This window comes from Ammospiza nelsoni, chromosome 5 (assembly GCF_027579445.1).
Source record: "Ammospiza nelsoni isolate bAmmNel1 chromosome 5, bAmmNel1.pri, whole genome shotgun sequence".
Taxonomy (NCBI): Eukaryota; Metazoa; Chordata; class Aves; order Passeriformes; family Passerellidae; genus Ammospiza; species Ammospiza nelsoni.
This window is the reverse complement of record NC_080637.1, coordinates 33,401,996-33,424,269: the sequence shown is the minus strand read 5'-3', so window position 1 is coordinate 33,424,269 and position 22,274 is coordinate 33,401,996. Positions and strand designations below refer to the sequence as shown.

At 36.2% G+C, this 22,274-nt stretch overlaps 1 protein-coding gene across 2 annotated transcripts in view; it reads right to left on the bottom strand.

Moving 5' to 3' along the window:
* Nucleotides 1–22,274, bottom strand: part of LEMD3 (LEM domain containing 3) — a 41,272-nt gene that overhangs the window by 8,700 nt on the left and 10,298 nt on the right. For both annotated transcript variants that reach the window (XR_009418484.1, XM_059472190.1), the window contains exons 2-9: nucleotides 17,339–17,376; nucleotides 14,847–14,913; nucleotides 7,687–7,754; nucleotides 5,790–5,869; nucleotides 5,561–5,709; nucleotides 4,849–4,950; nucleotides 3,742–3,844; nucleotides 3,332–3,510 (exon numbers count right to left, since the gene is read on the bottom strand). Coding sequence is in view for 1 of the 2 variants with exons in the window: in XM_059472190.1 (XP_059328173.1) it covers nucleotides 3,332–3,510; nucleotides 3,742–3,844; nucleotides 4,849–4,950; nucleotides 5,561–5,709; nucleotides 5,790–5,869; nucleotides 7,687–7,754; nucleotides 14,847–14,913; nucleotides 17,339–17,376 (786 nt within the window). In the remaining variant the exon portion in view is untranslated. The remainder of the gene's footprint in view (nucleotides 1–3,331; nucleotides 3,511–3,741; nucleotides 3,845–4,848; nucleotides 4,951–5,560; nucleotides 5,710–5,789; nucleotides 5,870–7,686; nucleotides 7,755–14,846; nucleotides 14,914–17,338; nucleotides 17,377–22,274) is intronic.

The window sequence follows — 22,274 nt, the reverse complement described above, 5'->3', positions numbered from 1 at the left end:
TATCAAAGGCAAGAAAAAAAAAAGAAAACAATTACCTGAAAATATTGAAAATATGTTCTTTTATACATCATGCGGTTCTTTACTACACATGGAAGATGCTGAAATTAATATCACCAAAGAGAAAAGTATGGTTGAATTGAGGTTTAATATAGCTAATTCAGCTATAGAAGACAAACACAGGATGGATACTGAATTTTACAAGCAGCATGAAATCCAGTTTTCTTGCAATAGTTCAGAGTATAATTGTGGTTTGGGGTTTTTTTGTTTGTTTTTGTTCAGAGAAAGGATTATGTTCTCACAAGCCGGGGAGGAGGGGTGTCATTCACAGAAGGTAACAGGTTATCTTCCACGCTGCAGGATGAAATATCACCCTAGACGTGGTACTTCAGAGAACCTCTTTATCTCATCTCCAGAGCTGTCAAGGAACTTTAGCTTGTACTGTTAGCTTAGCTACACTGCAGGCCTGCCTACCTAGCTTTCTTCAGAGTTCCAGTTATCAAAGGTGCGATAGGACAATTGTATCTGTTCTTTCAAAAGCAAACTGAACACACTAGAATTGTGGGGTTCTCTCCACTGTGAGATTTAATTAAATCACTTGGCATGATCCAGATTGTTTCTCAATTGACTATTCCCTTGTATATTGTTTTCAAAACATTGCATTTGTCTACCCTACAATTAGCTTACCTACCCTTTTCTTTTTAACAAATACAGCTACTGTATCCAGTAGGTAATATTTCAAAGGAATGGCACCAGAATTTATTCTGATCCAGAAAAAAAACCAAAAACAAACTAAACTGTCAAAACACAGGCTGCACCCTGAAGAACTGGACAAAATGTCACAGTGATGCTTTAACACACTGCTAACAGACAGCAGGCATTAGATCTCAGGCAAGCTACAGGTCCCAAGAGTTAAAATGCACACTATCATTAATGGATACCCTTGTAAAATGATGACAGGCCTTTCTGAAAAGGGTTTCTTCTTCAATTGCGCATGCTCAAGTATTGTTCTCTGCTACAGAACACTACCAGATCTCAGATGGTTAAAAAACTGCAAGCTTGAAAGTTATTCACAAGATTCAGACCCAATAATTCATTATGATTTGCTATATGCTGAGTCTGTTGAGGGCATAGCAGCCTTGAAGAGTATCTAGATTTATGAACTTATACATTCAAACATCAGAACTGGAGTATGAACTTAAATTCCAGTTAATGCATACTTCCAAGAAAGAAAGTGACACATACATGTAGAATTCCTAACATCAGGAAAGAAATAGCAGGGCAAAAAGCATGAGACTTATGCAACAGAACTATTTCCAACAGTCATTTGAACACAAGGAGTGCAAAACAGAAAGAGCCTTTGCATGTGAAAATTGCCTTTGCCTGCTGACTGTCCAAATAATCAAATAATATGAGCCCAAATAACCCACTGTAGTTTCAGGCACCCCATTTCCACGCCCTTCTGTTAGAGCCAAAGTATGCAATTTCAGCTCTTCAAAGATCTTCACTAAACTTCAAACATAACAAGGAAATCAGAAAAACTGCAATTAAAAGGACTGCAACAGAATGGATTTTGATACATCCTATGCAATAGGAAACAGGAAGTTGTAGTACATACTCTCTAAACGACATACAGACGACAGCCACAGCTGAGAGATCAAGTTATTCTGTCCATATTTGCAATAAGCTGAAGCAGGTTATCAGATGCTCAGACTGGGATGGTGCATATCAATACTACTACAGCAGTCTTTCTAGGAAGTGTTGGAGACCACTGTTCCGTTTACACTCTTGAATGTGTATTACAGGTAGCAAAACACCACCTGAGCTATCACACACTGAGGGCTCTCCAGGTGAGGAGAATCCAATCCCATTTCTAATACAGGACAGAATGCCATGGTGTGATTTATACTGCAGTCAAACAGGACAAGAAAAACTGAGAGCAAATGAGCTGCAAATTGAAACTAGAGCATGATGTTTCCCAGCCTGCACTGAACAATACAATATGTAGAAGATTCAGATTTATAATACATATATGGTTTGCAGAAGCTGTGTTCAATTTAAGTGCTTGAAATTCAATCGTGGCACTACTACAGAGATAACAGCTGTTGACAAAACCCACCATTTCTGTATTGCAACTAAAGCACTTGCACATCCCTAATGTACAATGTCCTGGAAAGAAAAGGTTCCACAACTCCTGGAATTAAGTTCACATACACATTTCACTCAAGAAAACTTTGAGAAATTGAGAAATTCAGCAATACAGTTGTCACAGCAGAATGCCACATTACTACTACTGCAAACAGAACCTCAAGCCTGCAGCAGCATTCATGTGGTACTTTTAAAAAAGCAGCCCTCATTTCCAATGAATTATTTAAAATGAGAAATGCAATGCTAAAACCAATAGTATAAGTTTAAGAAGTAGATAATGATATTACTTACTTTCACACTCAGGCAGAGATAGAAATGACCATTCTTTTTAAATTGCAAATCAGAATTCAAATCCTATAGTTTCAATTTTTCATTGACAAAAAGAAAAAGAGCAAACCAAAACCTGAAGCTTAACATGAAGCAGAAAGAAAAACCAAGGAAGGCTTTTCAAACCAGGAAAATATGAGCACTGCAGACATAAAACTGCAAACCTATTAAATTCTTGCCATTTGGTTTCATGATAAAACTGAAAAGTGACAGACCCCTGAAAAATCCATGTATGACAAACTACCTTCTCTATTAAAGCAAATGCTAACCACAGTCTGAAAAACAAATGCTGTGTAGAAAAACATTTATGACAGAGATAGAACATCTAACACTATTAGATGTTCCAAATGCACATTTTCCTAATTGAGAAGTCTTTTGTCCTGGCAATTTCCCTTTTAAAATAATTATCTCTTCCCCCTAACTTTGTCTTTAGGCAGCTTACTGGCAACTTAACAGTAGGAAATCTAAGTCTGCAAGACACAATTTACCTGCTGTCATACACAAACAATTACACTACTAACAGTAAGTGTAAGCATGTCAGAATTTGACCAACTAAAGAGTATTCTTTTTAAATTCACAAAAAAAGAAATAGTAACTCACTTTGGCTGAATACCCACTGCATATTTCTGCAGTAGCTATAACAGAAAAGCTACCTTCCCTTGAAAACAAGGCAGACACAATGCACCACAAGTAAGTCCATAAAACAAGATAATAGAAAAGTAGCACTAACAGTTTATAACAATCCTTAAATGCAAGAGAGAAAACAAGTCTTTCATGCCTGTTTTCAAGCAACAGAGTACCATTTTTAAGTTAGATGCAGAATTAAGACAATTGTATCTGCAAAATACATCTTCAGTACCTTGGCCTTGCCACACTTTTGATGGTATCACTAAAATTTTGTCACATGCTGCAGAAGGTTGCATCCACTTCCAGACCAAGAACTCGGCACCGCCCACTCTTCGTGTCTCTGTGCGAACTCTAGATTCATTTGCTGCAAGAAAGTCAACTGCTCTGTTCCAGACTTTATTCATCTTCCTCCTTAAAAATTGAAACAAGAATCACAAAGTTAGCATAACAACAACCTGCATAGTTGAATCCAATGTAAGAGAATCCAATGCTTTTCCACCATCTGTATCAATAGGAAACTCCAAAACACTACACTGTGCAATCTATTAAGAAATTAAGTTATTTTTATCTGAAATTAAGTTAATTGACCAATTTATTTTTACTATTTTTCCCCCCCTTTCAGTACTTCTAGTGAGAACGCACCTGTCCTGAGGTGGTATTAGAGAATCACGCACATGCAAAATTGGCATGTAAGGCTGCAACTCTTTATTTTCTGAACACGCCTCACTGTGGCTTCTTAGAACATCTGAGGACAAAAAAAAAAAGAAACCAAACTGATAACCTTGTAGCTCATGCAAACATTAAGAAAACTATCACTTCTGGCAATTAACAGCTACTCTGAACACTCTTCCTGATTTCAATAGTTAGGTTTCTCTGGCATTTTGAATCATTGTTTTTTCCAAAACATTCTTAAGGCAAATTAACAGCATATCTAGGTATCCCAAGTAACTTTGAAGTAAAGGAAGACAGTTCTTACATTTACTCTTGACTGGTACTTTTTAAGTGTTAGTAAAGATGGCCATCTTTGAAAATAAAGTGCTTTCCTTCCACCTCAACAAAACTTGATTTGCAGACAAAAAAGGTAGGCACATGGTTAAAACAGAACAGTTTTGATTCCTCTACCATCTCTGTATTTATCGTGACTACCATGAGTGAATGTAATAGAACAACTTAAGCAAGACTACAAGACTCCAAACAGAAAGACTACAAACTGAACCTACTGCTAATACTGTGGCTTCAAGTAGAAAGAGAGGATTTCAGATCTCAGTTGTGCATACTATTTTGCTGAAAAACCTCCTGCTAAAAGTAATTAACTAAAAAGCTGCTTTTTCTATGAAAAAAACATTAAGGATGGTATTGAGAGCTACCACACATTTTTGGAGTGGATATTTTACCTGAAGTTAGCTGAAAAAACACATACAGAAAGCAACATATCACTATACTTCAGTAAACAAACATCATATTTATATTTGTATTCAACAGGAGGACAAAAAACTACCAAGTCAATGGCAACTTTATAGCCATGTTGATGTAATTCACAAATTACAAGCTTCATGTCAAAAGCTTTGATTAGTTTTAAAGGATGGGGTATTTTAAAGGAGAAATAAAACACACAGATCACACTGGACCAAGAACTCTAACAGTATGACAACTAAACATGAAGAAACATTAACTGAATTAATTAACAGTACTCTGAAAGCTTATACAAAGCTGATACAGATATATCAGACACAATTAAACATGTCATACCTATGATTTTCACCACCATATCATACATCTGCTTTGTTTCTTCTTCCTCTTTTGCCCAACGGTATTTCATGTAGTGTAAGACTCCCCAAACCATTGCTACACCTGCATTAACATGCATAATACACTTTAAGCAGTATTAGAGCACTGGATATTTAACAGAGTTTACAAAGCATACTTCAGAAGTAGACTATCTAACAAGCACTGTACATTCAAAACTAGTGAAATACACTGTACTTGCTGCCTGAAAACAAACTCTTCCACTTGAAAGAGCAGCTACTTCTAGGAAAACATTTATTGTTTTAAGAACAGCTCAGTACTCCAGATTATCTTTTCTGCAGTTATTTTTTAAACTTCCTGGAATAACAGTGAAATATCCTCAAAATTAAGGCTATCATCTTTTTACTGAACAGTTTGCTTTTTCTGGTCAGTTCAACATGGAACTTTTGAAAGCCATAAGATGTTGCTCTGGCAGGGAAAAAGATTTCCCAAAGAATGAATATGTTCAGCTGACTACAGAAGCAGATGATAACAACCAGTGTGGAAATACAGTGGTGCAATAGAAATGCATATCAAACCCCAATTTAATCAGGATATGAACGGAAACTCTAAGTTTTATGGCTGAATAAAAACTTTCTCTAAACTTGCTTTTCTCCATGCACTTAGATAAATAGGAGTTACAACAAAAAAAAGGTTGACTGTTTTATTAACTTACCCCAAAGCAATATTGATAATCTGTGAGTTACATTAACAAACGCACGGCGAAAACGACACCTGAAAGACATCTTTGGACTAGTGGATTCCAGATACTTCACATCTGTCACGTTAGTGACATCCATCTCATTAGGGTCATTGCTGAGACACCTATTCAAAAACATACAGTACTTATGAAAAAGGACACATTCTCTTAGAAGAAATTAAATTAAGAAATAAACACCACTTACTTTATGCCAACATCTTCCCCACTATTCAAGATCCATTGTAATGATGTGTTAAGTACACTTTCATATTCTGGATCTAAATTCTGTCAAAATACAATATTAATCAGTAATTTCATAAACAACCAGGGACTTATTATGCAAATAAAACTGAGATACTATACAGAGCAGTAGTTAAAACTATATTGTTTCATTCCTGATACTTCAGGTTTTCAGTACGTGTCCACTGCATAAAGTAAATCTATTTGTGCTACAAGCAGTTCCCAGACTCACCAGCATCCCTCAAACTCAGAAGTATTTGAAAAGCCAAGCCACGTTCACTGTTTTAGTCACAACTCTAGAGTAAGAAAAAACTACTCAGCCACTAGGCGGCGATCGCTGGAAATCTACTCCGAGAGTGAAACTTCAACTGCATCTGAACTCTGCTGGAAACGCCTCCTATGAAAGCAGTTCCATGCTCCATTCTTTTTTAAGAAGCTTGAGTAAATATAGTTTTAACAGATATTTTGAAAAAAAATCCAGGATTTGTAGATCAAGAACTGACATCACTACATTGACTTTTAAAAAATTATTTTATATTAATTCTAATAGGATAACACTCACTGCTATCTGAGCTAAGGTTTTCTCCATAGCTCATCTTGCATGCTCTTTTGCAAAAAGAGAAAAGTGAAAATGGAAGTAACTGTTGTATTTGAAATTACAGTCCCAAAAAAGTTTTATTTTCATCTTTCCTCTGAACCTCACATTGGCTTAGAAGCCAAGCATAAGTACTTAAGAAAAGACAGTAATGGTTTTATTTTACCTTTGAGACTAAAGTATTGAAAATTTAATCAGTGAACACACAAATTCTGCAAAGAAGCTATATGGTTAAATTAGACTTCCTACAAAGCAACAATTTTTCATATTAAACTTGAGTTTTCTAGCACAGCTAAAACAGTTACGGTAACAGTGAACAGTTATGTCATTCTTTCAGCATAACAGATAGGCAAGACAATCAGCTCTAGGGCATAACCTTAATTTTTTCCACAATGGACTGATTTTAACTGATATAGATTATTATTGCCAAACCATAAACCAGTGTTAGCAGCTTCTTTGGGATGCTCTAAAGCATTGCCCCTTTTTATCTAGTACATACACATTTGCCAAAACATAAAATTTCTACACATTTGTATATTACATACATCAGTTTACCTCCTCCCCATCCAATCAAAGAAATCTTACACTCTCTGCCTCTTAAAAGCTGCAAGTACTTTTCCACTGAAGGGTACACCAGCATGGGCTAAAATAAACCCTACAGCTGTCAAGACAAGGAAAGAGTCATCTTTTATTTGGGGAGTGAGGCAGGGGAATAACAGCGAGTGGGATTTCAAAATACTGCACAGTGATCAAATTTAAAAAAAGGCCTTTTTTTGACCATTTCTATTTAAAGCATCAATGAATAGCCTCTCCAAACAGCTGCTGCCTGTCAGGCTGCTTGCACAGATCTACCCATCAACCATTCTCCACAAAGAATGGAAGAGTATCCCTTTCTACTAAGTCTCAAAAACCAAAACAGTGATTTTCAGAGAAGCATCTATATATTTGAGTATTATAAATGTATTATTTTCATCTTGGTCAACTATTTCCATCGAAAAAGCCCTGCATGTCACTGAAGCACTACTCGCTACACTTTCATTGTCATTAATTCTGTTTCTTTTACCCTCCCTCTCCCCAAATGCTCACTACATCCCCAAATAAAAATCATATGTAGTATGTACTGAAGTCATCAGTTCTGATCACTTCCAAATACTATTCAATACTAAGTCAAATTTTAGTCAATACAGTAGATACAAAAACAGGCCTTGCAAATTGTAACTTATAGAGATCTTCTATACAATCAATGAAAAATAACTCATTTACTTACTTTTAAATATGCAGCTGCCTCCTGGACGGTAAGGTTTCTTTGAACAGAGCTGCCACATTCATGTTCCCCTGGTAAAATGAAAACTTTTATTTTGATCTATTTATTACTGCATTATATAAAACAAAATCACCTAAACACCAGCTTATGGTTAACAACATTTACACAAGCAGTCATAGCAGTACAGCAATTCTCATAGGTTCCACTAAAAATATAGAAAAAATCTCTGCACAAATTTCTCCTTCAAAAGAAGTTTAAAAACCCCAATGATTTTCAGAACTAATAATATGCACAAATTACAGCAACACAATCTCATGTGCTGCTCAGAAAGTGTGTTTTGGTATTTACACCAAAAGCAGAATAATAGGCAGCATGAAGAACTGTCAGAAGGACATTACCATAAAAGTTACTGTACCCTGACTCAGCTTCCAGATAGTTTCCTTTAACTCCAAAACCTGTATTATCTTTTACAGAGCCCAAGTTCCAGCTGAAATACATCCACAGTATTTCAGGCACTATGAAGTTACCGCATTTTACATTGGCCTAAATTATTCTCATTGCTTTCCTGAACCTGCACAGAATCCCACTATAGCTTGAAACAGGCACTTTTAACATCTTCTATTGGTTTTGGAATGTGTGCAGAAGTAGCCAGGAAATAAGGTATTTATATGCATAGTCAGTCCTCAGAGCAATGGGCCATCATCTCCCTGGTTTTCTCTGCTAAACTAAAGGTACATGGTTAATGCAATGAACAAAGAAGTAGTGAAAGTAGTGACAGTCATATCAACACAAAGCCGTACAGAAAAGGAAAAGGTCTAACGCCAGTTTTCCATCTATCACTAGGCCATCATTTCTGAAGAACTGTCAGCATTGGCAAGACACTTTTTCCCCTGCTATTTCTTCAAAAAAACCCTAAATCTTGGCATTTGCAACTATGTTTTTACTGTGCCAAAACAATAAAATAGGAAACAACAAACCCAGTCTTTCATTGGCTGAGTGTTATGCCTGCCTTACCTTCTTGAATCTATGCCAAGTTGTACTATTCCCAAAGCTATAGCAAGGCTAAGAAAATTTAAGATACTTGTGCTTCTGTAAAATGTAAACCTTCACTTATATTGGAATATATTTTTTAAAAAGCAATTTCAAGTATTAGTTCCCTACAAAAACAGGAACGTTCAAGGCAATGTGAGCAAAAGTTAGGAAACACTAGCAAGTTATGGAGAAGCACCTTCACACCTCACTCATTTGGAGTTCCAAAGAAATACACATTTCTATGAAGCCAAAGTCCTTCTCAGACTGCAGAAGTTTTGTTTAGTACACTTCAACAGATTTAAGATAATTTGGCCTTGCAAGCACATTAGCCTAACAGGGATGCTCTTACTGCTGGGATATAGAGAAATAGGAGCAGTGTTTGTAAGAGTGCTAACTGGCCTAGAAGTGCTGCTGGAACTCAGCCTGTGTGCATGCATATATTCTCAATCAAGTACTGAGCAGAAAATTTTACAAGTTGTTTCACTTGAAAATTAGCATGCAACATCTAAGACTTTCAAAGTGCCTGAGTCTACTGTAATTGCAAAACTAGACAGATCACTGCTGAAAATGGACACCACTTTGATAAAACCCACTCTAATTTTAGCACCTGAATTGGAGCTATGGGCTTTTCTTGTATGTAATTTAGGCAGACTTTGGTTTACAGCCTAAACTGTACAGCCTGTAAATTTACATGTATAATCAGCAGTGATTTCATGTTTCAAGATTAGCAGACTTAGAATAACTATACATTGTACTCACACAGTCTCTGGTGTAAACACATTGTTTTAAATCTAGAATTGATAGAATGAATACAAGAAACCCAAAACATATCTCTGTAAAAGCTGTATGTACAATTTACACCTGATACTAAGTTGTATGACATGAGCAAGTCTGAACAGGTATTCCTACATTTAAGCCTTCTCTCTTGTTTGGTAAGACCTGAAGTCTTTCTGAGGTCTTTTTAATACAGATAAAGCATGTCAGTCATACTTTGAACAAAACAGCTTGTGAGAGAAGGGGGATGAGACCCTTCTGCTAAGAAGCTTTGCTTTGGTTGGTTTTTTAATTATCTAGATTAGCAAAAAAGTCCTGTTATGAAATAAATGGGAGAGAATAAAAAGGGTGAGGTTAATATGCAGATGAGAAAGCAAACCAAACACACAAGCAGGAGACTGACTGTGAAAAATATGAATTCTTAACAAGAAGTTTCAGGGTTCATGTTGGATTTTCCACCTTCTGAGAACACAGCATTGCCTTTTACAACAGAACAAAAGCTCCCTTAGGTAGGAGACTACTGAATTACTTTAGTAGTTTTAAATGCTAATCTTATGTGCCTTCTTCCAAGAATTATTTATGCAGCACCCAGCCAGCACACTGACTTAACAGCTTCTGGTCTCATCTTCAGAAATCAGCAGACAGTTTCAACTCAGTCCTGCTGCTGAATTTTTCTTCAAATTGTATTCCCTCTGAACAAGTTTAACAGTTAACCAAACCTTTGCTGCCTGGGCTCTGTCAATGTCTAAGGCCCATCAGTTCAAATTTCCCTCAAGCAATACTGGGGCAGAGGGGAGAGGAACAAAAATCACTTTTATCTTGTCTCCCACTTTAAAAAAATGTAAGCTAATCAGTTATGGAGTTTCAGTCTTGTACAAAAAGCTATTGGAGACACAGTTTCTCATTCCAACACATTTTTTGCTGAGATCCATTTAACAGCTTTCTTCTGAGAAACTCATGAATTTGAAAGTTTGCAGAAAGTCAGGCATTTCACAAGCCAGACAACCTTCTGTTTTACTGTAACAGCAGGATATTCCTATATGCCATTTCAGTCACTGTGTTAGCTAATAGTTCTGCAAATGAAGGCTTACTTTGAATAACTTTGGTGCAATCATTAACCACTTGGCCTGGAAACCCACTTTCCATAGTCTGAGCCAAAAATGTTTCCCACTGTTCCATTTGAGGCCCTATATTCAGGAATGAAACTGAAGCACAGGCAAAAAACTTTACACAAGTCTGCTGCAAGATACATCTCATCTCTTTGTAAAAACTGCCCCTCTGTTATAATGTCTGCTGTGAGCTACTTTAGAAAGCATGAATCTTTGAGCTTAAACTTTCCTTGACTACTTCAAGAGCAACCAAAGAACCTCTGCTTTTGAAGGAAGGCAAATAGCACATCCCAGAAAGAATCACAAAACTACACTTTAGCTTATGTTAGTGTATTTGGGCAAGTCACTTAAGAAGTAGAATTCTTCTAAAACCACTACCAAAAAAGCAACTAAAGTTTCAATTCAAAGAAATACTTATTATGCCTCAACTGCTTCTAATATAAAAACCAAGTCAGATATTCTTTTCCATGCAGGCTAGAATATTTGAAATTGACTTTCATTTAGGCATTTAACTTATGAGCTGCAGCATATACAGGCAACAGAAATATTTAAAATTTTGAAGTATTTGCTTTACTCTGTAAATAATTTTCTTACTTGGTAGCAGAATGCAGTGGAAATCTAGTATTTCAAAGAAGACATGGATTTAGCACAGATCTCTAGCTTATAGCTGGATATGATATGGCCACCGATACAAACTGCTAGCAGGGTACAAGACATTTGTTCAGTAAGTCTCATGTTTTTAGGCTACTTGCAGCAGAATACTAAAGTGGGCAGGTCAAGAAAAGCAGAAGACCAAGAGCAAGTAAGAATGCCTGATCTTCTAAAGGCAAATTCAACAGCTCAACAACACTGCAGAACACCAGAACTTGCCAAACAGCTGTTTAATCACTGGTTGGAAACAGCACAGTATCAATCACCTGGAAAGACAAAGATTAGGAGAGTGACAGAACAGAGAGCCTGCGACAGCCACCAGATATAATAACTGATACTTGAAATTAATATTAAATAATATTGGGTGGTTTGCCAGGTTTCTCTTCCAGCCATGGATTTATCAGGAAGCCTTATTACATATGAAAGCCTAATTCACCCCTGCATCTTCAAGGACCCGTGAAAAGAAGGAAACTGTCTAAACCCGATAGACTGTCACACTGAAGAATGCCAGGCAAGAGAAGTGGCTACCTAAAAAATCATTTATCTACAAGAAAGGGTCATACCCATGGGTGGCTGGTTGCTTCTTGTAACTATAGTGGTTAGATTTATTCATTTTGCAAGTCTGACTGAAAATGGATGTGATCTCTTGAAGTCTCTCCATGAAGGACCAAAATATCCAGTAATTAACATATGCTGAAGTAACTCTAATTTTAAAAAAGCAGGTATTTTGTTTTAGCAGAAAGTGTTGGGTACTGAAATATATACTGTTTATAAAAAGTTGCTGTTTTGAAGAACGGCTAAACCATTCAAGATAACACGGGAACACAAATTTCAACTCAAGGGAGAAGCACTATCTGCTCATCAGGTTCTGAGTTTCCTGTGAGGCAAAAATAACTCACTATAGGTTTGGCAGCCCAGTAATTCTGAGAAGAGTGATGCATTAAAGGCAACCCATTTCTATATTGGATAATGAAATAAGTTGACAACATATTGGAGAACCACAGTCCAGAATAGGTATCTACAATTGCAACATGGTATATTAACTCAAAATTAACAAACTATTACTCTGACATTTTCTTCCTTAAAAAAATTAATGTTCTATCTTCTATAATAAAAGCCCCATCACTTGCCCTCCATTTGAAGTTGACAAGGTAAGAAAGTAGATCAATAAAAATAATGAATCTGTTTTATTAGACAGAGCTAGAAACCAAATTTTGAGGGGACCATCTTTATGGTAGTCAAGAGGTTGAATAAAGCTTAACAGAACAGACTACTTCAAGTTTCCAGCCTGCCTTTTTAATATTAATAGTTATAACATGAACAAATGATGCATAGCCAAGTATGAAATGAGAGAAACTTTTCCAAGTATGTGACAGAGAGACCTGAAAGGCACCACTTTGTGTAAATCTGTATTCTTTAACTTCTCTTTTGAAGTGGTGCACTGTGCACAAGATCAACACTCTTAAATCCTGCATCTCCCTTAGAGCTTTCTCTGTTTTATGCCTTTTAAACTGCTTCCAGACAGTGTGCCAGGTCTACATCAATACAGTATTCAAAACTGGATGGCAGACATCATCCTCTCGTATCTTAAGAAACTTAGCATTGAAGAGAATTTCTGTCTAAGTAAAGATGGATTAGGTCCTTCTTCAGACTGTATGAAAGCTACTCTACTGAGCAACCAGGTAATCTCACATTACAGCTCCAGTCTGGAGCACCACCTAACCAGACAGGATAGTTCTATTTTTCAAAAGGAAGCATTTGAAGATCCTTATGGCCAGAAACAGACTACTGGAGAAAAATGCATCTTTGAGACCTAGTGAAGCAAGCAGCTGTCCTGGAGCATACAAATTCTTCTTCATAAGGCAGACAGGTAAAGATTTGTACACTGAAGTAAGCCCCAGCTAGTAGAGAAAATTCCCTTTCTTTCATGGATGTAGAAATTATGTGCCAAACCTTTTCACCTATTTAGTACATTGTGTGGCCCCTGGAGGGCCAGATGACACACTGAACAAACAGCAAGCTGTTACACTCTTCAAAAGAGAGGGAAGCTGCATGACAGTGATCTAAGCAAGGAAAAGCAGCAATCCCCTGGAACACTCAGCTATAGTAGTCTATGTCAGAAGACAAAGATGATCAAGAGACTGGAGCATCACTCTAATGAGGAAGACTGAGGGAGCTGGACTCGCTCAGCCATGAGAAGAGACAGCTGAGAGGGAACCTCATCAATGCTATAATTATCTGAAGGGAGGATGTCAAGAGGATGGAGCTGGGCTCTTCTTGGTGGTACTCAGCAACAGAACAAGAGACAATGGGCAGAGACTGATGAACAGGAAGTTCCACCTGACCATGAGGAAGAATTCTTTACTGTGTGGGTGACTGAGCACGGGAACAGATGGTCCAGAAAGCATGTGGAATGCTTCCCTCGCTGGAGATGTTCAAGAACCATTTGGATGCAACCCTATGCCCTGTGCTCTGGGATGATCCTGCTTGAGCAAGGAGGTTGGCCCAGATGACCCACTGTGGTTCCTTCCAACTTTACCCATTCTGGGATTCTCTGATGTAAACAAACCAAAATATGTGGGGCTTGTCCAAACGCCTATTTTATTCACAGCAGACACCATAAATGCTGTGGAAACAAAATGTTTCTGCATGAAGATAGATTACTGTTGCAATGTACAGGGTGTTACAGTGCTGCTCAAATTTCTCACACATTTCCTATACATATTACACTGACATATTACACTGTTGGCTTTGTATCTGACACAGAGCTGTTTCCACATTTTTTTCATGTTTGCAATGCTGATAATAATGGAAAAGCCTTCTTGGTAAAACTTGCTAATGCCAAACAAATAGTTGGCACAAACACCAGTAAGACCTCCTGAACACATGATGGGTTAAATATGCAAGGATGATAAAAATGGCTTAATAGTCATGACACAGATTCAGCTGTAACTCTCATTTACCAGATGCCAAAATTATAATCACAGCCTTAACTTCACCATTTCCTATGTGTGCAGTTTAAAGCTGCGTTCCTTACGACTCTAGATAAAACCACCCTACTTTTTACTTTGAATATTCAATAATACTATCCCTAAACACCAAATCTGACACATTACTATATGCAGCACTTTTCATTACTGTATAAGTCATATGGTTAAGTTGGACATTTTATCTAACAAGGCAATCTTATTCAACCATTACTGTTCACTTTATTAGTAACCGTTTTAACACAGTCGCAAAATATTTTATTTTCACCTCTGTGAATTAACAACCTTTAAGAAACCCACACAATCCTCTTCACATATAGTAAATTTAATTTAAGCCTTTTAACAAAATGAGATTGCTAAAGTATTCAGGCATCAGGTCAAAAACCACACAGGATCACAATATTCAAGAGCCTATCTCATTAGCAAACATTGCAGCAAAAGGTGCAACACTGGTGGAAAAAGACAGTGTAAGTGAACCAGAAACAGGATTTCGAGTTCCCCAAAATGGAGCTCTAAATGGCTATCAGAGACCCAGTTATTGTAAATCACTATCTGAGCAGGGACTTTTATGTTCCCATAATGTTACATCACAATATTTTTTAAGTGTTACCTGCTACTTGTGCCAATTTATCATGAAGTGCATACAAGCTCTTCATCATGAGACTTATTTCATCTTCCTAGAATGAGAAAAACATATTTATGTTAATACAAGCAGTAGTACAGATTAACTTTTTTCCTTCTATCCCCAGAATCTTCAATTACCATGAGGAAAAACCCCACGGTTTAAATACGCAGGTAGGAAGCTGTAATGTCTCACACACCAACAATGATGCAGGCAATAGATTCTGAATCCAAATATACACTACACTGAATTTTCAGATCTTGACTGAAGCTGAACTAGATTGCAGCTTGGACTCTGATGGATCTGCCAGTTCAAACCAAGAGAATCTCAGCAGTATTTTGATACTACCAAGAGAGTAGTGAAATGACTCAAAAGAAATCTGTTTCGTTTGGGGTGTTTTTTTTTGATAGCTACTGTGTAAAAACAAAAGTTTTATTCTTTATAAATGTGCTGTGACATTTTATACAAGCCACACTAAAGTACCATCTGGTCACATTCCAGCATAAAATTCAAGCAAAGGAAGACTTTTGTTGCCCACCTTCCAACTACAGTAATTTAATTTTAAAAAAACCAACCAAATAAACCACCCTCACCAAACAAAAAGCCAAAAGAAAGCATACCAGAAAGCTGTGAACTATAGTGTTGATACTTCCTGCATACACCACAAAACAAAAAGGCCTAATTCCCAAAAGAAGCATGAATATGAGATGTCATATAATTGCTACTTACAGAGGAGTTAAACTTATCAAGATATCAAGAAATTTATTTAAATATAACCAGGAGCATTTTATATTTACAAGGAATTATTCAAAACATGAAGACAAAGAACATGCAATTACATACACAATTATGTACACTGAAGGCTATTCTGAAATGTTGAAGTTTTATCAAATGGCTAGGACTAGAGCCTTCATTCCAAAAAATACTCAAAAAAAGTAATTTTCCAGTTTGTGCATATGCTGATTATACTAATTTTGAAAAAAAGTAACTATAGTAGGCTTAACTCCCTGATGCACCAGCATTATTGACATAATTTTAAAATGTGAATAGTCCATTTCTTTTTTCTTGTAAGAAAATTGCTACCAGAAAAGCAAAATACTTCTTTCATTGATCAAACAATGGACAAACTATTTCCCAACAGCACCAATTTCCAGCATCATCTCTCCCTATTCTGGTACTAGAAAACCATCACTGAGATTAAGTTGATGTAGTTGATACTCCTCAGGAAACTAACCAATCTTATTGACTCATTTCCTGGCTGGAGAACACTCTGAATGGCAGAAGAGGAAAATCAGTCTTCCAGCACACACACACCACCAGCAGTACATCAAGTTACATTTACTTGCCAGTAGGTACACCCATGACTTCACTAATAGCTACACTGAGATGAACATGAGAAATATTACTGTGACCATTTTTTTTCTAATTAACAGTTGGACCATATAAAAGAAGCAACTGAGCAGTATAACCTTTGTAGCTAACAAACAATCAAGCATGGAAAAGGATTACTATGGAACAGCGCAGTAGAAATAGAAGTAACATATAGACAAGGCTCTCAGGCCAAGTCCAGTGAACAAAATGTATTCTCTCCACACTAGTAAAGTCATTTTGAAAGAATCCCCAGAATCTGCCTCGAGAAATTTAATTTGTTCAAGAGATTCAGAAACATTTTCTATCCAAGAAACCAGCCAAGGCCACCTGCTTAATATGCAATTACTCACATTCGGAGAGTTCAATCCTAGACACAAAAGCCACCAATCCACCAAACAAAAACACCAAATCCCAGACAGTAAAACAAAAAAAAACGCTCCCTCCAAGGCCTCCACAATTATCTTGCAATACTTGCTTATATATGCCTAGCAAAAGCAGATCACTATGTTTACAATTCAAGACAGAAGAGAGAACCACCTGAACGCATGCTGCAGCACTAAGGATAATACAGATAGCTTCAACGGCGACATCTCAAAACTTGTTAGCCTGATACTTCAGACAAAAAAAGTAAATACAGGAACAAGTAACAGAATGGAATCAAAGTGAAAGAGACAAATTTTAAAATTAATTTTGAAGGACTTTAACCCTTGCTCTTCTGTAACACTAAATTAGATCCTTGGGTTTCATGTCAACCATCTCTTACCAGCTGTGCTTTCAAGGTTCAAAAGCCTAATGTTACCATTAAGTAACTTAATGTTACCAGTAACTGAAAAACTGTTAAATTTAGTCTCAAAATCTCCAATACTCTTTTCTTTCTACAACACAAATTATGTACGATTTTCATTGTGTATGAAGCAACCAGCATGCCACAGCCAAATCTTGTAATCTTATTTATATTGCCCAAGATGAAAAAAAATTTTAAATACCAGTTACAAGTGCATTTACTTCCTGCAAATTTTACTAAAACTGCATCCTTCTGAATAGATCTATATTGTTTGTATACAATCATCTGACAGATTAAAATCTCAACATTAAGTGGTTTTACTTACTTGTATTTTTTTGAGTTCTTCACTAAAGGGATCCTTGACTGTCAAGAAAAAAAGAAAAAAAATTAATTCACTCTAGGGTCTGAAAACACTAAAAAGGTATACCAACATTGTAGCATTATGACAACACTGCAATAGTTAAGATAAAAACATGGTCCATAATAAGACAAATAACAGAGACATCTATTAACCTTTGCCCTAACTCTGCATTTGATAATGCAGTATAGTAGCATTTAGGTTATACTAGATTTTTGTATGTCAACAAATTTCACAACTATTTCCTTACAAACAAAACTGTACTTGCCATTTGCTGAACCCTTGCTTTATAACTCAATTGCTTTGAAATAATTTGAAGGTTTTACATTTTAGTGGACAATTTAAAAAAGGAAAACCTCTCTTTTACTCACCACTAATACATATAACAAAGCTCTACAACTCAGCATGTTCTTTTAACAAGAGTGAGATGACACACTGAGAGCTCATGCACTCCCATGCATATAGGTATCCACAAAATATTAAGAGTTGCCCAACCAAGAGTAGATTGATTGACAATATCTTGACTGCTGATCCACAACCATGCTCAAACTGATCAGTCAGAGTTATATTTATAATTTAGTTATAAACAGGAAATATAATAGAAATATAAAGGTTGACATATTAGATCAAATTCATGGCTAGATTTCTCATTTAGGAGAAATGGAGGATACAAAAGAAACTAAGGATCAACTTATAAAACAGGGTTCCCAACCTTAGTCAAGTGTAAGTGAATATGGATAAGAAACAAAAAATCATTTTCTAAGAAAAAACCCTAATTATTTGTAAAAGAATGTGATTTTTATTAACTGCATGAACTTCAGTAGCACTCTTGTCAGCAGACAAATGTTGATCTGTTTCACCTTAGTTTTGAAAGGAAGTTTGAAGTCCCTTTCTCTGCTCCTACACGTGGCAATGGTTAAGATCCACACTCCTACAGTGACAACCAACAAATGATGTATAAAACAGAGGGACAATGAAAACACTTCCTAAATGAAGAAGGCTTGACTCTCTGCAACTTTGCAAACAAGTTTGTCCATGTGCCTCAGCTCAGAAAAAAAATTAAGCATGTTACCAATCCAATAAGCCCTTTGGCTTCTTCTGATACAGCAAATGGAAAAAAAACTAAACCAAACCAAAATCACCCAAACACAGGGACTGGTTTTCACAGACATCCAAATACTGTATTCAGATATAAGATTAATTAAAGCTGATACAAGCAGATGCTGAAGACTCTTGCATACCAAGCCCTACAGCATTTCATTATTTCATTCTATAGGTTTCTATAGGTCCAAATTCACAGCCACTGCTTACTGGATTATCAAGCTACAAACTTTAAAGTTTTATGTATTTCATTGATTACCTCAAACAAACACACCCAGCACACTAAACATTTAATGTAAACAGCCTAAAATAGAATTAAACACCTAGTTTGATTGTTAGTTACCCAGACAAGGATAATTACAGACTCCAGGGTCAATGCTATTCAGCACACATGAAATCTTGACTGAGTAGTGGTTTTAGATTGGAAGGTGGGAACAAACACAAGGTACAAGAGGGAGTAGATTTCAGTACACCTGATTAACATACTTTAGCGTCCATGAAAGTCACAAAACAAACGCATGTGCAACATTTCCATGCCTGCAAAAACTCAAACTGAAAACTGTCACCTGAAATTCTAGATGTGTTAGGGCAGCCCAGAAATTAAGTAGAGGCTATGGTGGTGGTTTGATTTTACTGGGATTGTGATGCTGGGAAAGTCTATCTCATATTTGGGCAACTTCATATTTACATAAATTACACCTTGAATTTGTTAAGGAAGCCAGATGATATGTCAGTGTTTGCCTCTCCTTCACAAATACATAGTGGTTACAATGACCAAGAACACCAATCACCTCTTCAAAAATACTTATCACAAAAATGTAGCAATCTCTGAAACTCTTTATTTTAACTCACACTATAGGATTTCCATGAAATCCCTCTGAAGTTAGTGATTGTTACTGTTAACCAAAAATTGAAGTACATTTTATACATGATGCTATTTCGTTTAGCATGACTGGTGCTATATGAGGCAAGTAAGCAAAATGCAACTGCAGCAATTTATCAGCTGCATATGCAATTACAACTGTTAATCAATCTGCATTTATTTACCACATAACCTCAATTCACTTGAGTTAATAAGGCCACTCCTTAACTTCTTCAGTAATTCCTCTTCTGAATACACCCTTCTTTCTTTTGTCCAGAACCTAATCTCTTACCAAATCCTCCCACATGCTTCAGTCACAGATGCAAAGTTCTCACATACTCCAACATGCCTAAGGTATTTCAATATATTACATCAGCATTCTTGGTTCAAAAGCTTTCTTGACAGTTCTTAGAATATGCAACTATATTTGTAAGAGTGATAAATTCTTATTCTACAAAACTAAACATTATATTAAGAATTAATTATTAATGTAATATTTTTAATCTGAACATATATTTCCCAAGGCTCCTCCTCAAAACGGGTTTGAGACCTCAACCATGAAATAGTTGGCTGCCTGGAAAATAGTTTATCAAGCTCGCATTCTAATGGAGTTCAAAGAACAACTTACCATCTACTCATGCTACAAAGTTAATACATGCACCCTTGTACCAGAGGTGAGAGTAAAATACTAATCAGCCCTTTCGTAACATTCATGCCTTCACTTCATTGATCACTCATACACATTTGAGAGTCCTCTTCCTCCTTGCTATACAAGCCACCTCTGAACCTTTCTGCAGCTCTATGTTCCTCCTAATATTTTAAGGTGACATTTTTAACAGAACCACTGTAATGCCATAATCTATTTTTGAATGTACAGATAATGTGATTTTAGAGATGAAAAAGCAACATTCCAATGCAACTTTAAGGAGCTGTAAAGCTGAAGCAGCAGAAACAAGAATGATCCCAATTAACCAGTAAGCAGCTCGTTTCTCAGTGTGATGCCACAAAGCATCAAATACCATTCACCCACAGGATTCAGGGATTGTGCACTATGACATATACCTCCAAGGTAGCAGCTTCTGCAGAAACAAGAATGCTTCTCCCTGTACTTTTCTCCTCCTCATCCACAAGCCACAAGCAGACTAAACTCAAAAGAGAAGTAGTAACATTTCCAATATCTGTCTTACAAAGATGTGTTCTGTAAGAGGATAACCTAATGCTTTCCATCAGATTTTTTCTCCTACTAAAACAAACACATCAGCTGGATAATATACTGCTACCAGAGTAAGAAACAATAGTAGAAGCACTGCTATCAGAAAACATGATCTCAAAACAAGTTTTCAGTAATTTTACAACTCAAGAATTTTCAATGTCAGCTAACAGACTTTCTAAGTCTAGGATCAAGGAGTGACTTCACCCAGTGACATACCATGTATGTGTCAAGAATAATTCTAAAACATTGCTCCTCTGAACTCCTAAACCTTAAAATGCCAGAAAAATACCAAACAAACAAGTTATTGCTTGAAACGTTATTCCAGAGCTCCATATTTCAAACTCCTTAAACAAAATAATCCTGTCTTTATTTTCCTCTCTGCAATTATTCAATGCTCAAAACAGACAAGCAGTTTTGCATTACCTTCCAGCTCCATATTTCTCTAACTCAGGTAGAAACCATTTCAAACCAGTAGGCTAAATCTCTCTGCTTTGACATTAAGACATCAAATCATACAGCAATTCCTTCTATATGGATCATCTTTGTGCATTTTGGAAATGGTTTTTACATTTCTATGAGTACCCCATTACAGTTTGAATACTCCTTGGCTGTGTCAATTTTGAAGATAATGTGCCACAAGGATTAGCGAATGCTACAAATGGCTGAACCTTTCCTTAATATCTAATCACTTTTTTAACTGGCTCAGTTTAAAGCTCTTTTATTGATCATTTTTCCAGCCAATATAATTTTAATTCATTCTATTTCCAAGTAAGTGATGTAACGATTGACAACATAACCAACAATTTCATGTTGTTCCCTTCTACTGACAAAGTTCCCCTCCAAAAGAATTAAAAATCATATTTGTGATACATACTTCAGACACATTTTCCATCAGCTCTGAAAATAAAAGTCTTCATTATTTCAGGTAAAATGATATGACCTACCAGAATTTCTCTTTGGAGTTTTCACTACTTAAACAAAAAAATAAAAAGCCCAAAAAATTACCACAAAATAACCATCTACTCCTGCTATTTAAATGCTGGTTAGAATAGACTTTAATGTTGAAAGGTGCTCCTGCATGTCATGCCAATTTAATTCATATTTAAGGAGAGACACAAGTGTTTTGGGAAAGCTTCTCATCAGATTATTCAGTTTCACTAAATAATAACATTATTTTCATTGTAGTACTCATATTAGTGATCAAAAAACCTAAAAATTATAAAAGCTGTCCGTTCTTAAGAATATTTAAGGAAATTTTTTTAGTAACAGTATTTGCACACATGCTCTTTTGCATTATATTACAAATAGAAGAAACAGTTGTCTCTGTTCTATCAGGGAAAACGGCCCAAAAGTTCACTTGCCGTGCATCGTAAAAATTAGATTAAAATCACATACACGCAGTATTCACCACAGGCTAATGTGCATACATAGGAAATAAAAAACCCACCACACTAAGACTGCTCTTATAAGCAGTTGCAAAACATTACCAGGAGAAATGTTAGACTTCAGACACATACCAGCATTTTACTATGGATAGAGAATCAGAACAGTCTTCTGAAATAGCTATTCTGCATTTTTCTGCACCTCTCCCAAACAATTTTAGCTCCCTACATTTTATAAGGTTAAAAAAATACCCACCACTTCTGCAAATGAACACAAATTTAGAAAAAAGGGGAAACTCCATCTTGAAAGCATAGCAACACAACATGTTTTATGTTAAACTAGGA